This window comes from Mya arenaria, chromosome 4 (genome assembly GCF_026914265.1).
Source record: "Mya arenaria isolate MELC-2E11 chromosome 4, ASM2691426v1".
In the NCBI taxonomy this organism is placed as follows: Eukaryota; Metazoa; Mollusca; class Bivalvia; order Myida; family Myidae; genus Mya; species Mya arenaria.
In genome coordinates, this window is record NC_069125.1 from 67,570,615 (window position 1) to 67,596,874 (window position 26,260).

General features: G+C 36.3%; 1 protein-coding gene across 2 annotated transcripts; it reads left to right on the forward strand.

The window, feature by feature from the left end:
• The first annotated feature begins 1,609 nt into the window (after positions 1–1,609).
• LOC128232348 (uncharacterized) lies at positions 1,610–24,288 on the forward strand. Of its 2 annotated transcripts, none has more exons than XM_052945854.1 (9): positions 1,610–1,676; positions 5,287–5,716; positions 8,001–8,056; positions 8,531–8,773; positions 9,242–9,296; positions 10,843–10,923; positions 11,097–11,390; positions 16,122–16,243; positions 21,310–24,288. In XM_052945854.1, exons 2-9 carry the CDS (start codon positions 5,296–5,298, stop codon positions 21,346–21,348), a joined length of 1,311 nt encoding a protein of 436 aa, XP_052801814.1. In that variant the 5' UTR covers positions 1,610–1,676; positions 5,287–5,295; the 3' UTR covers positions 21,349–24,288. The 2 variants fall into 2 exon arrangements, with proteins under 2 accessions (XP_052801814.1, XP_052801815.1); XM_052945855.1 differs by lacking the exon at positions 1,610–1,676 and adding an exon at positions 2,650–2,761.
• The last annotated feature ends 1,972 nt before the right edge of the window (positions 24,289–26,260 follow it).

Here is a 26,260-nt window from a genome sequence, read left to right on the forward strand (position 1 = left end):
AGATTAAAAATCCCTTAATATTTCCATTGTGGTCCTTTTTATATTTATTGGTTGACATAGGAAGACATTTTAGAGCATTATAAAATGAAATATTATACCATAAAATTTGCTTTATAACGAAAAACATAAGAGTATGTACTCTGATAAATCTATTTAAGACATGATTACAAAATTATATTGGAATAAAAGAGGAACAGTCCTAGTCCAACAAGTGTGTCTTAATAGAGGACTTAAACTTATTCAAGGTTTTGATCTTTCTTAAATCTTGTTGTAAAATGTTCCATAATGAACACCCACGGTAGGCAAATGACTTTTTACCAAAACTGTTGACCTTTGGGTAAGAATAGCGTCGACTATCAACGAAAGTACATGTATCTTTCCTATTGGTCGTAGTTGACACTCTAAACCTAGTACCATAATTGTGTGCAGTACTTACAAGAATAAAATGTTCCATCATATAGGAAGGGGCTGTTTTAGTATGTATTTTAAAAACATGACAGAGAGTTATAAAGGTTACTCTTTTTGCTACGGGTAACCAGTTTAAAGTGGTGAACTGTTCCTTGCCAATATGGGATCTAACATCTAAATTTAAAATAAACCTCATAATTTTGTTCTGGGTAACCTGTAGCTTGTTTCGCAAGTCCTGGGTAATGGAATTAAACCAGACAGTAGAAGCAAAATCAAAATGGCACTGAATAATGGACATAACTAGCAGCCTTTTAGTGTGTTCGTTAAGGAATTCTCGTTTCCTATACAGAAACTTGAGTCTTGCATTAGCCTTTTTGATGACTGACATAGCCATGTCTTCAAAAGTTAAGCAGTTATCAATAGTTGCAGCAAGGTACTTTACTGAACTTTTAGCTACAATGGGAACTCCTTTACAGGTGACATTGAGACCACCTTGTAATTTCAGCCTTTGCTTAGACCCAAATAGAATTGTTTATGTCTTGCCTAAGTGCAATGAAAGTTTATTACATATATAAGCCACTCACTTACACTTTCCAATTCATTGGAGATGGCACATTCTATTTCATTTTTATGTTTACCAGGAACTAGAATTGCAGAGTCATCCGCATACAAGAGCAACTTATGCTTTACAACTGCTGGCATATCATTTACATATATTAAAAGAAGGAGTGGACCTAAAATGGACCCATATCAATATTAAATGAAAGAAAAAACACCAAAAACCAAAAACCTTATGACTTAAAAAGTTTAACAATCAAAATGTAGATTTGATGTTATAATATATTATTTATAAGTAATATTTTAAAACGTTTGTTATTCTTACTTGATAAAATTTTCAGATTTATTAATATACAAAATTTAATAATGTTAATTGCACTTCATTTTGTAAAAATAAAGGTTAAAAAGTGTTTTGAAAGAACACAAGTATGCATACATACATATAATTTTTGTTTAAATCAGTGGGGGCGTTTTTTGGGGACTATTTGACCAATTTCAAAATGTGAGTGGGGGCTATTTGCCCTATATTGGGGCTTTTTGACTTGGGGGCTATTTAACTTGGGGGCTATTTGACTAGGAAGCAAAGGGAGGTAGCCGTTGCATAACATACCTTTGGACGTTTTGACTAATAGGAATTCAGAGACGGGAACCAAACAGGATATGAGCGCGCAACTTAATTTTATTTTCATTTTAGGAGATTAAAATTAAGTGTATGTAAATGTAGCTGTTTTTTACTGTTTGTTCCATTTTTAACAGAAAAAACATTAACTACAGTTTACTCTTACCATCATAACCAATCACCATTGTAATTGATACAACACCAGTCAATTTAGCCACAATCATGCGCGTTAAGGGAACTTTTTTAAAACATATAGTGAGGATCTTCATTTTGTTCCCTAAAGAACACATGACAAGTCGACTGATCCATACCAATGTAAAATATATCCTTGAACTGTAACTCCACAATACTTCACACTTCACTGTAAATAAAAACACAAGAGTTACACATTACAGTTATTTTTAGCCATTTTTTTTTATTTGACACAAGTTTTTCATGTTATGCACCAGTCAATTGTAACCACGGCCCCCAAGGTACGGGGAATTGGGGGGACTTTGACTTTCGATCCAGCCAACCCCGACTAAAATCCCCACCCTGCGGGGACGAACAGATGATAAAATCCCCGCCAAATGCCCCCGCACCCCAGGGACCCTAGGTAAGGCCCATTCCCCACTATATTTAAAACGAAGACTAAACCACCGCATTCACCCAGCACTGCGGGGCCACCTAAAAGGTAAAAACATGGCTCATTTCCCCAGCTATCCCCAGTATACCCCCGGACCTGGGGGAGGCCGTGGTTACAATTGACTGGTGCATTACACTCATTCGGATCGACTTGTGTCAACAAAGTATTGCCATTTTGGAACTATGTAGCAGGTGCCCATTATCTTTACGCTCAATATACTTAGCGCTGGGATCCTTCATTCTTGGCAAGGAAATCAAGTCGGATATGGACGCGTAGAGTCGCAAAATATAAAATCGTCAAAGACTCTGAAGCATCTGTTTATATGGACTACAGTCAATTGTAACCACAAATTGGGAAAAAAATCCACTTTCGAAAAATTTCAAAATCAGACAAAAGTAGCTAATATAATGCACCAGTTAATTGTTATCACGGCCCCCAGGTCAGGGGAATAGCAGGGACTTCTGGTCAAGCCAATCCCAGGTGTCCTGTGTGATCAAACTTCTGGAAAAAAAACCCACGCAAAATGCTCCTGCAGCCTAGGGTCATCCTAGGTAAGGCCCATTCACTATTTTTGGCGAAAACAAACCCTTCGTATTCACTTGGCTCTGCAGAGCCACCTGGAAGGTACAAACACGACCCAACCCTTTCCCTGGTATACCTCCGGGCAGGGGGGTAGGGTGGAGGGGCATGGTTACAATTGGCTGGCCGGAATGGCAAATATACATTTATTCACTTCTTTTATATGTATACATTATGCTGTGAAAGAGTGAGCCTTGTCAAGAATTTGGTAAAATTTTTATATTCATTACATCAATTTGGAAAAAAATATCATAATTTTTAGGGGAAATGGACATTTTCTGCAAGGAGAAACAGTCTGAAAAAGATTGTAAATTGCACAAAAATCACAGTTCAGGGAACCTTTTAAACATTTTGGACATTCATTTTGTTCCCATAGCATCCCACAACAAAATTAGTCAAAGACTCTTAAGCGTCTGTTTATATGGACTATCAACTGATCAGCTGCAAAGGGCCAAAAATCCATACCCTGCAGAATGCGGACATGCAATAAATGCATTTGTAGAGGGAAACTGAAAGTCGATCTACATTGATTATGAAACTTAATGTGAACTGTATCAATTACAGGGTAACATAAGTTGTTGGGGGTTTAAGCAAAATGATAAAAAACCCATCAACAAGTCTTTGGAATTTTTGCAACTTTTAGACTTTCAAAGCCCCAATCTTTAATTATTCTGGCTTCTCAATAAGGCAACGATAAAAATGTATCAAGTTAGCATTTTTTTCTGTTTTTGCAGCCTGTAAAAAAGAAATATGATACATGACATAATTATGAGAACATGGCAAATACAGAACTGAGCTGTATCTGATGTATTAAATATTGATGACATTTATTATGTCTCCCCCTCTCTGGGGGAGACATATTGTTTTTGCCCTGTCCGTCAGTCCGGTAGTCCGTCAGTCCGTCCGTACGTCACACTTCGTTTCCGATCGATAACTGGAAAACCGCATGACCTAGGATCACCAAACTTGGTAGGGAGGTTGGTCGTGAGGTGTAGAGGATCCCTATTGTTTTTGGGGTCACTAGGTCAAAGGTCAAGGTCGCGGCGACCCCCAATATAAAAAACATTTCTGCTCAAAATCTTGAGAACGGTTTGACCTAGGTTCACCAAACTTGGTAGGGAGGTTGGTCATGAGGTGTAGAAGATCCCTATTGTTTTTGGGGTCACTAGGTCAAAGGTCAAGGTCGCGGCGACCCCCAATGTAAAAAACATTTCCGCTCAATATCTTGACAATGGTTTGACCTAGGATCACCAAACTTGGTAGGGAGGTTGGTCGTGAGGTGTAGAGGATCCCTATTGTTTTTGGGGTCACTAGGTCAAAGGTCAAGGTCGCGGCGACCCCCAATATAAAAAACATTTCTGCTCAAAATCTTGAGAACGGTTTGACCTAGGTTCACCAAACTTGGTAGGGAGGTTGGTCATGAGGTGTAGAAGATCCCTATTGTTTTTGGGGTCACTAGGTCAAAGGTCAAGGTCGCGGCGACCCCCAATGTAAAAAACATTTCCGCTCAATATCTTGACAATGGTTTGACCTAGGTTCACCAAACTTGGTAGGGAGGTTGATCATGAGGTTTAGAAAACTCCTATATTTTGGGGGGTCACAAGGTCAAAGGTCAACGTCGCTGTGACCTCTAATGTAAAAAAATATTTCCGTGCAATATCAGGAGAATGCTTTGATCTAGGTTCACCAAACTTTGAAGTGAGGTTGGTCATGATGTCTAGTTGATTTTGCGATCAGTTGGTCAAAGGTCAAGGTCACTGACCTTGAGGTGAAGAACCGGTTTCTGCTCAATAACTCAAGAACGTTTACACCCAGGAACTTCATACTTGGTATGCCAGTTAGTCATGACTAGTTGATGGCCCCTATTGATTTTGGGATCAGAAGGTCAAAGATGAAGGTCACAATACTGTGAGGTAAAAAATGGTTTCCGCTCAATAACTAAAGAATGCTTCCACCCAGGAACTTAATACCTGGTATGCCAGTTGATCATGACTAGTAGATGACCCGTATTGATTTTCAGGTCAGTAGGTCAAAGGTGAAGGTGACCTTGAGGTAAAATAACAGTTTCCGCTGATTTACTAAACACAACTTCGGCCCAGGAACTTCATACTTGGTTTGCTAGTTGGTCTTGATTATAAGATGACCACTATTGATTTTGAGGTCAGTAGGTCAAGGTCAATTTCTTTGTCACCAGTACGTACGTCACACTTCTTTTGGCTCAATAACTTATGAAAGCTTGGACCCAGGAACTTCATACTTGGACCCAGGAACTTCATACTTTGTATGCAGGTTGGTCATGACCAGTAGATGACCCCTATGTTTGTTCGTCTCCAGTCCAAAAGTACAAATTTCATGTCCATCATTGATTATTTCTCACCTACGACCACACAATGGGGGAGACATGCGCTTTTTCAAAAAGGCAATCTCTAGTTGTGTTGTGGTACCATGAAGAAACTTTTTTTTCCTTTTGTTTAATCAAAATTATCTTATTTTTTAGCTTTAGGCAATGGTTTCCGAAATGTCAGGCCCTCTACTATTTAAAATCGTCGGAGAAGAGCCAAGGGTGCGAGGATATTTCATTCCAGCATACAATTCCCTGTGGAAACCTGAGAAAGGGGAATACCTCGACTGCAGGGCTATTGATGAGCCGTATGATGAAAACCCTGGAAGATTAAGACGTGTCCTTTACATCATGAAAGATGGGCACAAAGTCGGGACAGTTATGACTGAAATTTCATCTATTGAGAGTGTGAAAGATTTTGTTTTTAGTGAAGATGTCAGGTGTAAAGTAGTGAACCCGAGGCCACTCAGAAACAAAGAAAAGGGGCTTGAGATACATGTGGAATATGAATTTTACAGGAACAAAGGAAAGGAAACCCCGTCACACTTGTCAGACGTCAAAATAGGAAGGCTTCTCAAAGATATCCGTAAGATACACATTAAGAATTTGCTGTATGTTTCGGATATAGCGATACATTTTGAGAGAATCCCTCTATATATAACATGAAAATTATTCATCAATGTTAACTTTAATTGTTTGCACTTGAGTAAACATTTTTAGTACGGGTAAGTCTATTGTGCTTTACACTAGTACGTGATTAATACATTTATAACCAAAAAAAATCACAGTGTCAAAATCATACGTACACAATTCTTGTAATTTTAAGCTGTATTTTTCTTTGAAAAATTATGGGGTATAGAATGGCTAAAACCAGGCAGGCTGCGTTAAAGTTATTACTTTCATGTCATAAAGTCATAAAGTCAATATTTTTTATCCAATTGTACACAACTTTGTCAGAAAACTTGTCTACATGTTGTAGAAGTAGAACTTTTGTTCATTTCAGGTCAAAAACAAGGTCACTAGGTCAAATCTTAAGAAATATTTTTTCCCCATGTCATAAATTCATTTTTTTTCTCTAAAAAGTAAATAAAACCCACATGCTAAAACATCTACTCTTTTTTTTACCTGTGTTCAAGTTCAGTTAGTTTGATTATAATGGATTGCTGCATAGATGCACATAGAGTAAATATGGTTGTGTCTGGGCTGTAGCTTTGTCATACAAAACCTGGGGGAGGTAAAATAACATGCAATGTCGATACCTTGAAGGCCAAGATCACACTTGGAGGTTAATCATCACTGCTATGTTTTTTACACCAGTTTGGAAATGGGGCATGGGGGCCTTTTAAATTGGAAATAATGGGTCATTTTGAATAAAATTACAAATTCCATGGGTGAAAGTTCTATATTAATTAATACGGAATTCCATATTTTCAGTCTTCTCAGGGGTCATTTTTCCAAATAGTGTAAATCCGGTGAGATTTTCGTGACTTTGCCCAGGACCCACCGGGGGCCCTGTGGTCCCCTGCTTTATATTTTAGTATTTTGAAAATATGCAACCATCACCCATGGAATTCCAATTTGCTTAGAAACAAAAAAGAATGCTTTAAAAAAGCAGTAAACATTACAAGAGAGTGATAAAGTTTGTTTCTTTAAGAACACAAAAAAACGTTTGAAGGTCCATTTGTTTGTTGATGATTTTAAAATGTAGAATGTGGAATTTTCCATTCCAGGGCTTTTTCACCTTCTTTGCTTGGGGCCGAAATGACGCTACTTCACAATCAACTCTATGAAGATTAAAACTAATCTCTCTTCCTCTCTTGTCATTGTGTCATGTTAAAAAAGAGAAGTCAAAGACATGATTTCTCCGCCAATAAAATCTACATGATATCAATTGGAAGTCCATACATTTTAGACCTTTCAAGCTTGACCCTGTGGAGTGTTTGTACACATTTCATATTAAAAAGGTCATAATTGAAAAAAATCAGCTAGAAGTAGACTCACATGTAAGATATGAGCCTGTTTTTTGCAACATGAGTTCCAAGTTTCATATGGATACCTTGACCCGTGTTTGAAAGGTGTCTTCAATCCTCATATGTGGAATTTCCCATTTTTGAGACGTTTACGCATTTAAATTTCCCAATTTGCAGAATTTCACGCGTTTAAATTTCCCAAAATGAAAAGGCTAGGCCTCTTCACAATTTTTGGTGAAAAAGCCCTGCATTCACAAGTCTGAAATGGGAGAAAAAAGTAGAAGTTTAAGCATTGTGTTGGGGCCGAAGTTTGGAACCCAAATTGGTCAGTAGAAAGCACTGAATTCTGCATAGATTCACATAGTGTAAAGGTTGTTATATCCTGGCTGTAACTTAAAAGGTTAATCATTTTAGTGTATTTCATATATTCACATAGAATAAAGGTGGTTGTGTCTTGGCTGTATTTCATGATTCCAGTAAAGAAAATCAAATAACATGGCACAGATGTTCGGCACATCAAGGCCACATGTAGGGTGCAAGGCACAGGTCCTTCCAGATGTGTGTGTGTGTGTGTGCGTGCGTGCGTGCGTGCGTGTGTGTGTGCAAGTCCTAGATCCCCAAGTCTTAGTTTATTGCTCCCCCATTTTTGAAGTCAACAATCATTAGTTCCAATTAATACTTGTAGTTCATGTTAGCTCTTCCTTCTGTTAATATGTCTAGCAATTCAGGGGCATTCATCACTTGGATTGACAGCTCTTGTATGGTTATACCATTTACATATTGTTTAATATTTTAATAATAACAAAATAATGGATCACCAGTCACTGGGCATCCAAATTTCTCATTTATTGTACATTAAATACCTTTAATCAAATTGCAGTTTTCTTGTTTCTATTTCAGAAACACAACTGCAAGAGAAGCCTGGTTTAAATTTCAAAAGCACTAGATCTGGAACAGTAAGTGTTTGATCTCCACTTGCTGAAGAAAACACAGCAAAATTTTGGCTAGTGTGTTTTCGGAGGAAAAGTATTGCCATACCTATAGTGTGGTGGGAGGCATTATTGTCATGCAAAAGACTTAAACCTTAGCTAGGCAATAACTCTGAAACCATTCAAGGTATTCAAAATAAACTTGGTACACTCTAACACATGTTGCAAGAAATAGTATACATATGCACAGCAAAGCCCATAACTTTGTGACTAATAATTGTCGAGTAATGCCTCTTGTTTAAGAAAAAACAGAAGTGTTTGCATTTGCTCTTTGAGCTTTTGTCGGTTTATTTCACAAAGTAAAAAAGAAAAACAATCAAATGGAAACAGGAATACGAAAAATAAAGGACTCCTGATAATTCTGAATGTAAATGTTATTGTAAGATTAGAATTTGATTACGGCATTGAGCAATAAAATGTTAAACTGGGCTTGAATTATAGATTGCAATGAACAAGGCAGACCCTGCTTCAGCCAGTTCTACCAAAGCTAAGGCTAAAGTTACATGTAAGAAGGACCTCTCTCAGTCTGCATCATGTACAGCTTTTTCTGGCCCTGCAGAAAAGCCCCCATCACAGCAAGCAACAACAGGCAATCTTCACAGCTGTATGGATGGCAACATCCCTGGACAACTTCCATCTCCTGAAATGCCGTCACCTGGACCATTATCTGTGTCACCTTCTAAGGTACCTGTGCTTGTCACATTGTGATTCAATTATGCCTCAGTGTTATTCCAGTCATATATCAACTGAATGAAGAAGGTCATATTGGTTAGGTACTATAATTTGCCACATTTTTAATCAATGCAAAAGGTCAAAATATAAATATATCTGTAATGAGTGACATAATAACATGTTTTTTGTTAAACTCATATGTGATGATTTTTGTTGTTGTTATTTTCTGGAAGAAAATACTAAATGTAATGTTGTGTAGCCTTGGTGTCTTTGTTGTGCAAAAACTGTAGCCTTGGCAAAAACTAAAATAAACATTCAAGACAATCACATAAAACTTGGTACAAGTTACCAATGACAACAAGTACATAGCCAGGCCCATGGTGGCTTCAGTTATTCCCTTTGATCGACTGAAGAAAAAAAAACATTGTGTTAATAGTTATTAATATTTGATGATTAATCTACTTTTTAAATGTTTAACAGAGGAGTAGGACCAGGAGCTATGACAAAGATAATAAAGAAAACCTTAAGACAGAAAGTAAGCAAAACTTGTATTATAGACCATATAAAGAATAAGTTATTGTGTTCTCTCATTTTTAGCTCTACTGGCCAAAGGCCAGAAGAGCTTATGCGATGGTAATGTGTACGTAGTATTTGCATCCGTGTGTTATTGCGTCTGTGCGTCTGTAAACAATTGCTTGTGAACATGATACAGTCTTCAGTTTTGATTGTATCTCGATGAAACTTTTACAGTATCTAGATATCCATTAGAGCTTGGTTCCTTTCGAAAACCAGCCAGATCCACCCATGCATGCCTAGATTATGGCCCTTGATAGTATAAAAAAAGCTATTGTGTAAACAATTGCTTGTGAACACGATACAGTCTTCAGTTTTGATTGTATGTCGATGAAACTTGTACAGTATCTAGATATCCATTAGTGCTCAGTTCCTTTCGAAAACCAGTCAGATCCACCCATGCATGCCTAGATTATGGCCCTTGATAGTATAAAACATGCTATTGTGTAAACAATAGCTTGTGAACACAATACAGTCTTCAGTTTTGATTGTATCTGGATGAAACTTGTACAGTATTTAGATATCCATTAAAGCTCGGTTCCTTTCGAAAACCAGCCAGATCCTACCATGCATGCCTAGATTATGGGCCTTGAAAGTATTAAAAAATCAGTTTGTCTGTAAACAATAGCTTGTGAACATGATACAGTCTTCAGTTTTGATTGTATCTCAATGAAACTTGTACAGTACCCCCCCCCCCCCCCCCCCCCCCCCCCCCACCCCCCCCCCCCCCCCCCCCCCCGGGATATTGTCCCACAAGTGGTTTTTCAAATTATGCCCCTTGGGTCAAAACTGGCACTGCCTTGGGTGACTTATTTCAGAAATATTTTCAAAATCTTTTTATTTCAAACCACAAAGCCCATACCTTTGGTATTTGTTGTGGAGCATCATATGATGCAATTGAAAACATTTGAAATAATGCCCCATGGGCACAAGCTGGCACCACCCCTTTTGACTTACTTAATAATTTTTAAGCTACAGTAATGAAATTTTGACCATGTGAACAGTTTTGCAAACAAGCATTAATGTTTTCCTCGGATGTCCTTGACTTTGACCTTTGACAGACTTTTTATTTTTAAGGCTACAGAAATGAAATTTTGACGATGAGTACAGTTTTAAAAGCAAATATTTCTTACGCTCCGATTACCTTTACTAGGCACATATTAAAATAGTTCATGCAACTAATCTGCTTACAACACTTCCTGTCCTCAGATGTTGAACGTGCAGCGTTTTCAGCTAACCAAAACACTAAAAGAGAACTATATATTTGTTGCCTATTACTCAAACGTACATGCTCTTGATTGAAAATGACCACAAGAGCCAAGAGTTTTTTTTATAGAATTGTACAAATTGTTCCCCCAAAAATGTTAACAGGGATACAGTAACCATAGTATCAGCATAAATATTCATGTGGTCAATGGTAGAAAGAACCAAGCAAAAAAATAAATAAAAATGTTATGCTGCCTTCTGGGATTTATCCCACAAATTCTCAAATTGTTATGGCATGTTAGTTTCAGACATGGCTGGAGGGGATGGTAGGGCGAAGTCGGGATGTCCGCCACCAGATGCTCCATACCGAAATCCCCGCACAGGTACATGGAAGTCCCTATACCTTTTTACCTCATCTTTATAACTGAAGTATACAGTACTTGGTTGGGTTACCATAACAATATTCAGTTAAAATCATGTACAGATCTATGTTCTTTAAATGTAAATAAAAGGCATTATCATTGTTAAGCAATAGGCCACTCTATGTTTGATTCAGTTCCCTGGAAGAATTGTGAGCCTACACACCAGCAGCTGTGGCAGTTGGCATTGCTAGTTGGTGTTAACTGGACTGGCATTGGGCTTGAATTGAACATACCAGATGCTAAATTGGAGACAATATATTCTGAAAATCGTGATGGTAAAACTGTCAAGGTGGTATATGAAATGTTCAAGGAATGGATGAGGAGAGATAAAGTTAAGCATGTTAAGCCAACACTCAGCCACCTAAGAGACAGCATATTGAGGTCGGGTGTCAACTTCACGTGGGACAGTGTACCAGATGATGTACTTGGTAAGTGAAAGCAGAATGTAACTCATGGAGGTGGCATGCATTGTTTGAGACATTTTCATTCATATGCTTTACAAGAAGGGAATTATGTTTTCAGGATTTATGTGCTTTGAACAAGGGCCTTTAACAGGGCGTATTTAAAGTAACTATATTAACTTCCTGACTTCATCGAAAGTTACACCGTCGACCTCTTTGACTGAAACGATATTATTTTATGTGTTTATATTTTATATACTTAAATGTCTTTTAACTCCAAGTGATTTGGTCATTTAAATGTATTTTAATGTCAAAAACATATTAAATAGACCCTAATATATTTTTAGCTCACCTGAGCACAAAGTGCTCAAGGTGAGCTTTTGTGATCGGTCTATGTCCGGCGTCTGTCATTCGTCGTCCGTTGTCAACAATTGGTTATAATTATCTTCTTCTCCAAACCACTTGGACAATGTTGATGAAACTTAATAGGAATGATCCTTGGTAGGTGCTTTTTCAAAATTGTTCAAAGAAATTAATTCCATGCAGAACTCTGGTTGCCATGGCAACCTAAAGGAAAATGTCAACAATTGGTTATAATCATCTTCTTCTCCTAAACTGCTTAGACAATTTTGATGAAACTTCATAGGAATGATCCTTGGTTGGAGCTTTTTCAAAATTGTTCAAAGAAATTAATTCCATGCAGAACTCTGGTTGCCATGGCAACCTGAAGGAAAATATAGGCTGACGTGTCCACGCTGTGACTTTCTCTTATATTAACAGATTTTAAAATGACTTGCCATATGTTTTCGACATACCAAGACAACTTGTCGTGTGCAAGACCCATGTCCCTACCTCTAAGGTGAAAGATACACTAAGTGTTTATTCACAATGGAATGCTGAATATTAGGACATAAGAGTGTTGGCTGTCAAGTATGGTTGGTATTTTTTCTATGCTCAGAGGCAATTTAAAATAACTTGCAATATGTATTTGACACATAAAGGCAAGGTCAACTTTTTATGTACTTGTTCATAGGTCAATGTCACATTCGGGGGCATTTGTCGCATACTGTGACAGCTCTTGTTCAATATTCTTTGAGAAACAAGCTATATTGATAACAAAGGTTAAACTCTTACTCAGGTGAGCGATTTAGGGCCATCCTGGCCCTCTTGTTTAAATTGTTGGTTATGTGGTGAAAATGCTTGTACAATGCCTTTTTTTGTTATCAAGCATAAATACATGAAAAACTATTTAACATTGAATAATTAAGGGATCATGTTGTCTCTAGACTAACTTTTGCCTTTGTTATTCAATCTTAAACAAACTTGGTCACCATATTGATATGCAAAATATCACAACTGACTTTGATCAGCAGTCATATTAAACTTCCTGAGTTATGACCCTGTTTTGTCCAAAAATAACACATTTCATTTTGTTAATCCTCGTTGAGCATTTATTATGCAATATATGCCAAACTTAGTTATGAACATAGTACAGTGGCTGAAATTTACACAAGCCCGTAAGCCCTGCACTGGTAAAATGTCTTTCGGGCTTGCTCAAATTCTAAATTTTATATAGTAGGGCTTGTTAAAAAATTTGATGCCAAGCAATAGTATAAGAATTCAGGCTTGTTTAGCCTAAATTAGTCTAATTTCAATAACTGATAGTATATTGACTATTTGATCAACAGTCCGATGCATTTATGAAATCTTGGGGACCTTAAGTTGTCATTGTATACAAGAAATGGCAATGAGAGAATGTGCAGTGCATAAGAACCATATTCCTATCATGTGTATTTATTAAGTTGTCACTTTGTAACCATTTTTTCATACCCAGGGCACGTCCTGGCCAGATCTTGTCAAGTATTAAAGGGATTGAAATTAAACTTGAAATATAGATAGCTGGCGATGAGAGGAAGTTCAGTGCACAAGAACCATAATCATGCCCAATATATTTTTTGAGTTATCTCCCCTTAACCTGATATTTTTCGGCAACAGGTTCTTGTCTGGGCCATGTCTTGGAAAATAATTAGGGTTGCAAACGAATGGCAAAAGTGATATTCGAATATTCGGTAATTCTTTCGATCGAATATTCGAACACCAAAATGAACCTTTAAGAATTGCAGTAAACTATTATTATTCACTAAAGTAATAGTGGGGGCCCTGTTACCCTTCCTGGTCGTATTCGGTACACGCGACGGACCCTTATTGTTCCACAAATTAGCCTCTGAATTTCCCATTTACAAAATATATCCCAAGAAAAAGCAATATATCTTTAACAAAAAAACAAACCTCTGCGTTCATTTTTGTAAAAAATGCAAAATAAGATCAGGGAGTTGCGTTTGTCGCGGTTAAATGACGATATGCGCCAACGTGGGACTTGCAGCCTCGTTCTGGGATTGATGTTTACGAAATATATTTATAGAAAACGACACCATGTCTAAACGTCGCTTTTGTCTTAGGTATTGTACAACAATACAGGACATATATCCTTAAACGTTAAACCATACACTTTCAGTTAATTTTTGTACGCAAGAGCGTTACATTGAAAACATGGAAACAGTTTTAAGCACATAACTAGCACATGTCCTTCGTATCATCAAGGCGATTTGAGCAATATCGCCAAGCTTGATTAGCAGTGAAGACAAAACATTGGTATAAAGGCCGATCTCTTAAACCCTTAATTGGCATGGTCATTTAAATGTACCCAAAATAATTGGAATGTGTTTTATGTCACTTGTCTAACAGCCAGTAAATGCAAAATTACGGGGACTGTTTATAGTTCCCGGCGATATATCCGATATGACGCGTGTATAGTGTCATCAAGTTCACACCTATGGCATTAGGGGTCGTTGTAAAAACAAGACAGACGAAGATGACAGTTGTAGGCAAAAAGTGTATTAATTTATTATTTCAACAAAAACATCGAATATTCGAATACCTATTTTGACATTCGAATACCAAACGTTCGATCGAATATTCGAATATTCGTTTGCATCCCTAAAAATAATTAAGAGATTGAAATGAAACTTAAAATTTAGATGGATGGCAAAGAGAGAGGGATAGTGCAGTGTACAAGCACCATATTAAAGGGATTGAAATGAAAATTGGTATATAAAATGGCAATGATATTATAAAATGCAACATTCCTCTTTTTTTGATATTTGTGAATTTCAATTGCTGCTTTTTGTATTCAAGTTTAAGGGGGTATATTGAAGTCACCCTGTGGTCGGTTAGTTTGTCGGTCGGTTGCAATGTTTCTTGTATGGAGCATAACTTCTGTATGGAATTTAATTAAACTTTATATGATGGTAAAGCACATTGAGAGAATGTGATGTGTACAAGAACCATAACTATATTTCAGCTAATTAAAGAGTTATTGCCCTTTGTTTCCTTTTCTTGTCCAGAGCATAACAAGATAATTACGGTACTCGATGGATTTATTATACTTCATACGGTTATTAAGCACAATGAGAGGAAGTGCAGTGTACAAGACCCATAACTATATTTCAGCTAAGCAGAGTGTTTTTGTCCTTCGTTACTTTACCTTGTCTTGAGCATTACTTGAAAACTACTAAATGGAATTAAATTAAACTTCAAACAATGGTAAAGCACAATGATTGGAAGTGCAGTGTACAAGAACCATAACTCTGTTTCAGCTTACTACAGAATTTTGCCCTTTGTTACTTTTTATCAACAACATTGTTTAAGTATGAAGAGTGGATAAACGGTGTATATTAAGCTCAGAGTTATGTCCTCTTTTGCAAGAAATATTTTGCCATTCCTGTGTCCAGGTGGCATAAGGAGATAATAGTCACTCCTGTGACAGCTCTAAATTATATAAAATAAACCTTAAAAGTTAACTCTTAAACCTGCTCATGTCTTTGCATGTAATGATTTATTTCACCTTGTGTATAATAATGTTAAAACCGTTCACCTTCTGCCAGCACATTGTATTATAAATTCTGCCTTTTCATCGGGGAGCATCAACCAATTCCTGAAATACTCTTGTTTCAAATGTTTTACTTTTCAATTTCCCATGCTTTTTAAGAAATATACAAAGAATATATGCATTCATTGATTTAAAGTGGTATATATAGTGATATTAAACTATTTTTAGCCCATGTTATGAATATAAAAATAAATCTGCATACATTTGCTTGACAATATTGATTGCTCCCGACAGGCACATATATCTATCTGGAATGCTAGCTTTAAAAAATCCTTTGAAATGAGTTTATATATTAATGTGGATCTGTTGTTATTTTGCCTTAATTCAAATAAATTTTAACATAACTGCGAAAAGTCACAAAGAAGGTGATGAAGGCAAGGCCACATTTGGGGACCCTTGGATGACATAAAAACAGGAGTGTGACCACTCCAAGCATGTCTGTATGTTTGTGCTTCTGTCATTGTTGAGGTCTCATAGACAGGCTTTGAATAAGAAATTTTAGTTCTGGTGCCAACTGCCCTCTGCAATCCCTGTTTCTGGAGATGTCAAAAACATGGACTTTGGAACTAAAAACAAACAAAGAAAAAACTTCAGATGATATTCAAATGAAAACATGAAGCATCTTTAATTTTTTATCTTTTTGGTTATAGCATATAAGGTTTGCACATTGTTGAAACATTGTTACCCTTTAGATCAGAATTAGAATTTCTTTTAGATACAATACAACTTTACTCTTAAAACATTATTAAATGCAATTATTGCAAAGATTTGAATGAGGTTTGATGCTGTCATTATTTTTTTCCACATAGAAACCAGAAGCAATGAAGAGACTCCTGTAGTAAAGTGCCAAGACTTTTCGACTGCAGCTGACAATCAGGCTGCAAATACATATGCAGCTACTGACACAAATGGTTCTGCTGCTAATGAAAAGGTAATGCTATTAAAAAAAGACTATCTAAAAGACTATCTAAAAATCTATCCATTCTCTTGCATTAGACTGCCACTTTAAAAGTAAAGTGGAGGCTATATAGGAACAAAGCGAGTTGTCACTTCCGTCTGTCCCTCCCTCTTTATGTGTTCCATGCAGAACTTAGTCAGTCTTGCTGTAGATCCTTACTGATGAACGTGGTTCATGTCCAGTCCATAACTTGGTCATTAGAGGTGGGAAATTAAGAAATAATTAAGTGACCACCATAAGATGATAATGTGTCATGTCTCCTACACCTGGGACCATAGTTTCAAAGTCAAGGTCACTGCGCACCTTTGAACACTGTCACTTGCTTTATATAGATGAGCCTTACTGATAATTTTTCCTGTCCAGCCCCTATCTGCAATGAACTGTTGAATCCAAAATAATTTGGCATACGGTAAGTCACCATCATTGAAAAAAGACCCCTAGGTTCTGAAGCTTTAAGGTAAAGGTCACTTGCATAGCTTGGTCAAGGTCCCTGCATATGCATTTAATGTGCCCTTGAACATCACATTAACCTACTGTTTATTGAATTATTTGCCTTTTTATAATCTTTAAACATAATTTAGTGGGTTTTTTTATATCTGCCTGAGTCAATCAACAACACCCTTTGCCAAGGCCGCTTTCTTGGGAAGTCATCACTCGTGTGATAGCTCTAGTTCAAGGCTTTTTCTATAGTACCCACGGGTGCAACTATCAGACTCATTCCCAAAGCAAAATATAAGATATTTTTCCGAATCTTCAGGAAAAAAAAACAATCAAAAATAAAAATATTTTTTTTATTTTTTTTAGAAAGTCTTTTTGCCAGTACTGGTTCATTTTCAACATCCTAATAAATTATGTGATTTAAAGTTTTTTTGATACCGTAAATGACTGGGTATTAGACGCACTTTTTTCCCTCAGATTTTGATGCAAAAAAATGCCTGCGTATAATACCCAGTAACAATTTTTTGAACTTTTTTTCTGAGGTCAATTTCAAGCCGAGAGTTTGTTTAGATTTATGTAGAAAGGGATGTTACTCGCGTCATATTGATCGAGTATATACGGGTTAAAACGGCAGTTGAAGATCGGGATACGGTAAATCGTAAGACGTTTATAATTTCAACAAAAATATTTTTCGATTAAAGTTACCGTAATTCACCTAAAAGTTCGGACACTCTAAATATTTGGACACCCATAATTATTTCCCAAAATAATTTATTTTGCGTACCTGATTTTCGGACACCCAAAGGACATCAATCATAACTTTCATAGTTACCAAGTTTCACAGACGAAGATTATTGATTTTTATCTTTACAATGCCTGGCTAGATTACCTAACCGTATACACCACTGTGACAATTTAATTAGTTACTACCCATCCTAAACGATTTATTGCCTGTTGAAAAGGAAGTGTGATATATTATTTGAGGATTAAACAAACAACAAGGGCAATCAAGGGATTAAGAAAACATCGACATGGCATGTTTGTAAAACGATCTGCCAATAAGCTTTCAAACTTGTACCACACTTATAGACTCTATGAAGCAATAATCGTACAGTTATACATTATAATCCTGCATAGCAATGTCCATGCTCTCCACGAGATCCTCGTGGGTATAACTGTAAGTTATGTGACGTCACACAGCGTGACACTTTGATCTGAAGCCGATAGAATGTGTTTATTCAGTTCAGTGCATGTATAAAATGGTGTTTTAATTAACTTCATGAAGGATTTACACTTATAGGCGTAATAAATAAGTTTATGACCATTGATTACTACGGATAAATTAATAAGTGGTAAAAAGCAAACATGAAGAAAAAAGGCAGGTTAAACAAACATGGAAATAAGATGTAAAAATGATTATTTTCTATGTATTCGGAGAGCGAAAAAAATAATTAATTTATGGTGTCCGAACTCTTGTGAATTACGGTATTCAATATTATTTTGAATAATAAATTAAATTAAACAATAATCAAACTTACATATAAAAAAGCAAAGATGGGCACTGTCAAAATATTTTTTGCATAACATAACTTTTCATTCTCGATAGTATGGTTGTATGGTTTTAAAGATAACCATCGCCATTTTCACGAAAAAAAAAATTTTTGTCACTGTCAACAAACATGTTGGCTGAAAATGCCGGACGATTTTGACATTTTTTCTATGCGTCTTTTAACCAAAAACATAGATTAAAAGTTTTTTTCTCGGATTTTTCACAATTATTTTCCCTGCGTCTAATACCCCCTATCGTCTTATACCCAGTCATTTACTGTTATTATACCCCCCAAAACAAAGTTTGGGGGGGGGGGTATACTGGAATCGGGTTGTCCCTCTGTCCGTCTGTCCGTCCGTTTTTTTTTTGTCCGGGATTCATCTTTGTCGTTATTGAACAAATCTTTTTCAAACTTTCAGATATTAATGGCCATGATGTAAACTTGCGCCTCTGTGAAATTGGTACGGGTCACATGACCCTGACCAGAGTTATCTCCCCTTGATGTGTTAAAGTAGGCAAAATAAGCCCTGTCCGGGATTCATCTTTGTTATTATTCAACAAATCTTTATCAAACTTTCAGAAATTAATGGCCATGTTGTAAACTTTCGCCTCTGTGAATTTGGTACAGGTCACATGACCCTGACTGGAGTTATCTCCCCTTGATGTGTTAAAGTAGGCAAAATAAGCCCTGTCCGGGATTGATCTTTGTTATTATTCAACAAATCTTTATCAAACTTTCAGAAATTAATGGCCATGTTGTAAACTTTCGCCTCTGTGAATTTGGTACAGGTCACATGACCCTGACTGGAGTTATCTCCCCTTGTAGGCAAAATTAGCTTTGTCCGGCCTAACTCCAGGGCAAACAACCTAGACATGGAGGGGTGGGGGGTATTCGTTAGCCTATGGCTTACAGTTCTAGTTGAACTCGGAAATCATTGATTTTCATCACATTCAGAGATCAGTTCGAAATATTATCTGTCATGATTTATTGCAATAGATATTTACACCCCAAGGTTTGATTTTTTTTTGTCGTTTAAAGGGAAAATAAACTAATATTAAATCATTTCCTAATTCGCAGGAGACTAGACCGATTTTTCTTTTAACTGTAAAATACCAATTTCGGCATTTTCACGACGCAAAATTTCCTAAAATGTCTAGGGTCTTTTTTCCAAAATGGGCAGAAAAAGCCCTGTAGTTATATATATGTTGTATATATATATATATATATATATATTTTCAAAACACATGTATGATCTTATGTTCCTTCATTGTAAGTATATTTTTATGCTGCCTGAGAAGAACACATCTGATAAAAATCCAGGTCATCCCCTTTCTCCTGTCTGCTCTGTCACTCTTCAACTGGTGGAAGTATATCATAATAACTTTCATTAATATTTCATAAATATTTATCAACTTTAGCCTAAGTGCAGAGCATGTGTTCCCATTATTTTGTATAAAGCTTGAAGTGAAGGATTGAATTTCAAGTCATTTTTTGGTCATTCCACTTCTGAGGTTGTAACTCCAATACAGGCATTCTGGGGCATACATGGTTTTCAAGAACCTTGTTTCAAAATCGTGTTGGCTGACATGACGATTTACATGTCGTCGTTGTGACTCAGTCACCTTAAATGATTTGCTGGTTATCAGATAAGTCTAAGATAAGTAATTTCGAAATTTGGTAATACTGTGAAATCATTTATGTTCGTGGGACATTAATGTTCGTGGGTTGAGTGATCCACGAATTCAAGATCCCACGAAATATAGACCCTTTTAAATTCACTTTTCAATTGCTATGTTATGAACATACCAGTATTCCAGTATAGTCTTGACAGGGATCGCAGTATACAGCTGTATTCAGCGTAAATACCGACCTCAAAATATATCTTACTATCATTGTTTTGTTAATATATTGTGCCTTTAACAAATAATAAACCAAATCAATTCATTGTGTTTTTATGAACCAAATGACAAAAATATGTGCGTAAACGTGTGCTGTATATGAAAATTTCCAGGTTTACAAGATGTGCGTGTTGAGTATCAGTACTCGATTTGTTTCTTTAATGAAATATTTAATCGATTGATTGTTTACTCAAATATACGCAACTTCGGTGATTTCACAGTTTGCAAAATTCCTAATTGGCATTCAATGGCTTCGCATATCTATATCTCTCATCAAGGTACATCTTCTTTTATGACCTTATTAATTTCCAATTAAATCGATAATTGACATGGGTATATTCACTAATTGGCATGTCATACTACTATAGAGAGTCTCATAAACAGTGTGACATATAAGACAGAAATCACGTGCCCAGCACGTTGAGATTCTGCAGACAAACTTGGACGATCGCAGTTTCGGATTTGTTTTCCAAAAATGAAAAAAAACACGAATTCAAGTACCCACGAAAATGTAAATTTTTGAAAAACCATGAAATTTCATGCCAACGAATATAAATGATTTCACAGTAATAGCAGATCCAGGGGAGGGGGAGGGTCACCCTTGCACCTCCTCCCCTTTAAATCAACCAAGTTTTTTTGTCAATTATCAGAGAAAAAGTCATAACATACACTTAACATGCACCATATCGGACTAGCTATTGCTGAAAATTTCTTTAGGGAGTACCCCCAAATCCCCCTGACAACATTTTATACTATTTTAATTTTTGTTCTAAGGAAGGGGCCAGTGTCAAAAGGTTTTGCCCTCAAGTTACGCCCCCTCTAACGTCAATTCCTGGACTCACCCCTGGTAAAGGCTGACTGTATTAAATCAAGTCATTTTTGAAGTTTTGGGACCAGCTTGATCCCTGCTTATACTAATTTCATCACAATATAATACTATGGTTTTAGCAAATGTTCTGGTTATTCTAGCAGAAATGCTTTCAACACTGGGTTATTCATGTCATGTTTTTATTTCTATCAATACCTATCAATACCACTTTTGTATAAATTTGGTATCCTTATAACAATACAAGAGAGTTTTATTTTATTTGTACATGTATACTGACATTATTCTCATAGTAGGATTGTAACTTCTTGTATGTTTATATTACAGGTCACAAAACGTGTCCTCAGGAAGTCGAAATCATGTTGAGTATGGAAGAATATATAAGATCTCATTCAAAGATAGACAATCACTTTAATTACAGAAGAACAATGTTTATCAATGTTTTTATTTGAGTGCAATGTTTTCTTTTGACAGTTGAGAGTGATATGTGGACGATATACTGATAGTCACATTATGTATTCACATTGAATGTGCTGAATATGCATGTTTAGCTTTTGTTGTATTTGTGATTGTGTCTATTTTCTGAAATGGTTCTGTTCTAAAATTTTATCTTTGCAATGAAGTCCAGGCTGTACTTTGGTCATTTTTGCCATTTAATTTCCTGAAGGGAGGAGCCTATACTGATAACAGTTGCCCCTTTGTTTATCCGTCCAACTCTCCTGTCCATTCATTACATTCATCCACCCATCCATCCATCACACCCTTGTTGGGAGAATAAACTCAAAACTACTTAAGGGATTGAAATAAAACATAGATGGCAATGAGAGGAAGTGCAGTGCACAATAACCATAATCCTATCATGCATATTTATTAAGTAACCAACCCTTAACCATTTATTTCATAATCTTTGCATGTCTAGGACTTATCTTGTACTTAAGGGATTTAAATGAAACTGCAAGGAATTGCAATGCACAAGAACAATAATCCTGCCCTGCATATTGTTTTGGTCATCTGCTCTGTGATCTTTTTTATGTAAATTGGTGTTTGTCTGGGCCATTATCTTCGAAAGTTCTGAAGGGTTTGAAATGAAACTTCAAATATAGATAGATGGCAAACAGGAAGTGCAGTACACAAGAATGACAATCCTACCTTGCATGTTTATTTAGTTATTTCCCTTTAATCTAATGTTTTCCATAATTGGTGCTTGTAGGAACCCTATTTTGGAATGTTCAAAAGGGATTCAAATGAAACTTTGTATATAAGAAGGCTCTTCATGAAGTTTGTGGCAAAGCAAATTCACTCCACCAATTAGTAACAATATAACATATTCAACATTTCAATTAATATATTGTGAAGAAGGATTGAACCTTTTATTCAGAAATATTTATTGATAGCCTTTCTATGTGTAGTTTTTTACAACCATCCCTTTCGGCACAGAGCACTTTTGACACTTTATGGCGTCATGATATAAGAAATGCAATGCATTTCAAAGACTTATCTGCTCATTAATTTTTTATGCTTAATCTTTTCCTATGCTTAATCTTATTGTTTTTTCTCCATCATTTCATGTTCTGAAACTACAAATATCTATTAGTTATGCCCCCCTTCGAAGAACAGGGGGTTATATTGCTTTGCACACGTAGGTCGGTAGACCAAAGCTTGCTTGAGTGATAACTCGACAATTCCTAGACCTGTTGTCATCAAACTTGACATGAAGGTTGGGATTGACCAGTAGATGACCCCTATTGGTATTAGGGGTCATCGGGTCAAATATCAAGGTCAGAGTAACCATCAATGTGAAAAGGTTGTTCGAGTGATAACTCAACAATGCCTGCACCCATGGCCCTTAAACTTAACATTTAGGTTGGTGGTGACCATTAGATGGCCCCTATGAATTTTGAGGTCAAAGGTCAAGGTCACAACTCATTGGTTATTAAAATTACGTCATATTTACTTATTCTCTGCCATGAGGATACATGTTTATCTGAAAATATCAGTTATCAACATTATTTAAAACTGTACCTACTATCCTCACACTTTGAATGGTCATGCAACTTTTCCCATCTACTGATAATTAATTTCAATTGCTGCTTTTTGATTTCATTGCTTGAAATTGACTTTAAAAGTTATTTCTCAAACCTGTCCATATCTTTGCATAGAAAATGGGCATTTGGAGAGCATCCATCCATTCCGGTGATAATCTTGTTTTATTTTAAATATAGAGTTTTGATTCCTGATTTCTCCCAGAGATGTGTATCATGGTGTTTATGTTCCCATTAACTCTTTCTCTTAGTTTATATATTGTTTTTGTTAATCTGTTACAAGGATTTATTGCGTTTATTATTTTTTCATAAAAGTTCTATGTAAAAAGTGTACTGCATGTATTTAATCTGTTTATTTAAATTCTATTTTTAAGACTTTAAATATCAAGATAAGAGATTGTTTTAGTTAATAATTTTTTTAAGTTTTGTTATGTCTTCCCTGGGACAGTTTTTAACAATAAGCTATATATGGAGAAGAACTCAGAAAATACTTGAAGGAAATGAAATCTCCCTTTGTTCTATATTAGCTTGTCTGTTTGTTTTTACAGAAATGTCATGCTAATATGAAAGCCTTAACTCCGTTCTTGTTTATTGGAATTGGATTAAACTTACTAAGTGAACACAGTGCAAGACTCATTACTTTAACACTTTGCAGAAAGGTTATCAGCCCTAATAAAAAATAATAAAGCAAATGTTGTCCTCAGCATAACTCAGAAAGTATATTTGAAGAAAACTTTGAACAATGGTAAATGGCAATGTGTAAAATGTTGTGCACATCGCAAGAATTAGTATAACTCTTGAAATCATGGCGGCAGTGTTACCTATTCTTGGACTTCCATGGCTATATAATAAAATGCAGAAATAATTGGCATGATTATTGATGGATAACATGTGAAAAGTGCATGAAAAAAGGGAAATAAATATGCTTACCTAAAGTTGTAGCAGCTTCATTGTGCCTCCTTCAGTGTGTTTAATCTTACATGTTGATACATTATACTTTTAAGGAAATTTTGGAATGCTTATATATATGCATGTAATTAAGATTCATATTTTTAAGTTTCCTTTTGCAAAACAAGCCAGTAGTGTGCTAGGCAAATGTTTCAAATGTCTTACTAGTATTTTAAGTTTTAGCTTTAATAATTAGTTTTTCTTTATAAAAGATTTACTTTATGACTGTATGCTGTTGTAGTTTGTTTCTGTTTTGATTTGTGCTTTAGTTGATTGTAAAGAAATTTATCCATTTTTAAGATAAATTATATTGTCTTTTGCATTTTCTCTTTGTTCCTTAGTTTTCCACACCCATTTTGTCCATCCATCCGTCCATATATTATGAATGTGATATCTCTCTCATATGCATTTTCACGAAGAAGACAGATACATGAACTTGTATTGGTTTATATATATATATCGGTTTAATTGCCTTTCCATAAAAGTATGAGCATTTGATTATCAACACTGACATTTTGAGACTTTGATTCTTCCTTTTGATGATCCTGTACACTTGCTAAATTAGCTGAGGTCCTTAAATAATCATGTAAGCTTTTATATATTGTACACTTAAAAGGTTATAAAGGAGACCGCAAGCTGGTTGAAGTAGTAATGTATGTAGGAAAAAACAAATTGTGTAAGCTTAAATCCTGTGAACTTGACTCCTATCAGTAAGGACTCTGTTATAATCCTTTTAGGGCTTTTTAATTGATTCAAGGCCCTTTAATGACTAGCCACTTACTTCTTGTGAACTGAAGTATGAGTCAAGGCCCTTTAATGACTAGCCACTTCTTGTGAACTGAACTGTGAGTCAAGGCCCTTTAATGACTAGCCACTTACTTCTTGTGCGCTGAACTATGAGTCAAGGCCCTTAAATGACTAGCCACTTACTTCTTGTGAACTGAAGTATGAGTCAAGGCCCTTTAATGACTAGCCACTTACTTCTTGTGAACTGATCCATGAGTCAAGGCCCTTTAATGACTAGCCACTTCTTGTGAACTGATCCATGAGTCAAGGCCCTTTAATGACTAGCCACTTACTTCTTGTGAACTGAAGTATGAGTCAAGGCCCTTTAATGACTAGCCACTTACTTCTTGTGAACTGAACTGTGAGTCAATGCCCTTTAATGACTAGCCACTTCTTGTGAACTGATCCATGAGTCAAGGCTCTTTAATGACTACCCACTTATTGTGAACTGAAGTATGAGTCAAGGCCCTTTAATGAGTAGCCACTTCTTGTGAACTGAAGTATGAGTCAAGGCCCTTTATTGACTAGCCACTTACTTCTTGTGCACTGAACTATGAGTCAAGGCCCTTTAATGACTAGCCACTTACTTCTTGTAAACTGAAGTATGAGTCAAGGCCCATTATTGACTAGCCACTTCTTGTGAACTGATCCATGAGTCAAGGCCCTTTATTGACTAGCCACTTACTTCTTGTGAACTGAACTATGAGTCAAGGCCCTTTAATGACTAGCCACTTACTTCTTGTAAACTGAACTATGAGTCAAGGCCCTTTATTGACTAGCCACTTCTTGTGAACTGATCCATGAGTCAAGGCCCTTTATTGACTAGCCACTTACTTCTTGTGCACTGAACTATGAGTCAAGGCCCTTTAATGACTAGCCACTTACTTCTTGTAAACTGAAGTATGAGTCAAGGCCCTTTATTGACTAGCCACTTCTTGTGAACTGATCCATGAGTCAAGGCCCTTTATTGACTAGCCACTTACTTCTTGTGCACTGAAGTATGAGTCAAGGCCCTTTAATGACTAGCCACTTCTTGTGCACTGAACTATGAGTCAAGGCCCTTTAATGACTAGCCACTTACTTCTTGTGCACTGAAGTATGAGTCAAGGCCCTTTAATGACTAGCCACTTACTTCTTGTGAACTGATCCATGAGTCAAGGCCCTTTATTGACTAGTCACTTACTTCTTGTGCACTGAACTATGAGTCAAGGCCCTTTAATGACTAGCCACTTACTTCTTGTAAACTGAAGTATGAGTCAAGGCCCTTTATTGACTAGCCACTTCTTGTGAACTGATCCATGAGTCAAGGCCCTTTATTGACTAGCCACTTACTTCTTGTGCACTGAAGTATGAGTCAAGGCCCTTTAATGACTAGCCACTTCTTGTGCACTGAACTATGAGTCAAGGCCCTTTATTGACTAGCCACTTACTTCTTGTGAACTGAAGTATGAGTCAAGGCCCATTATTGACTAGCCACTTACTTCTTGTGAACTGATCCATGA

Excerpts from the sequence above, each read along its gene's own strand:
- LOC128232348 (XM_052945854.1), top strand. The coding sequence starts at position 5,296 with ATGGTTTCCGAAATGTCAGGCCCTCTACTATTTAAAATCGTCGGAGAA. Across the intron at positions 5,717-8,000 it reads AAGGCTTCTCAAAGATATCC|AAACACAACTGCAAGAGAAG; the intron begins GTAAGATACACA and ends TTTCTATTTCAG. Across the intron at positions 8,057-8,530 it reads AAAGCACTAGATCTGGAACA|ATTGCAATGAACAAGGCAGA; the intron begins GTAAGTGTTTGA and ends CTTGAATTATAG.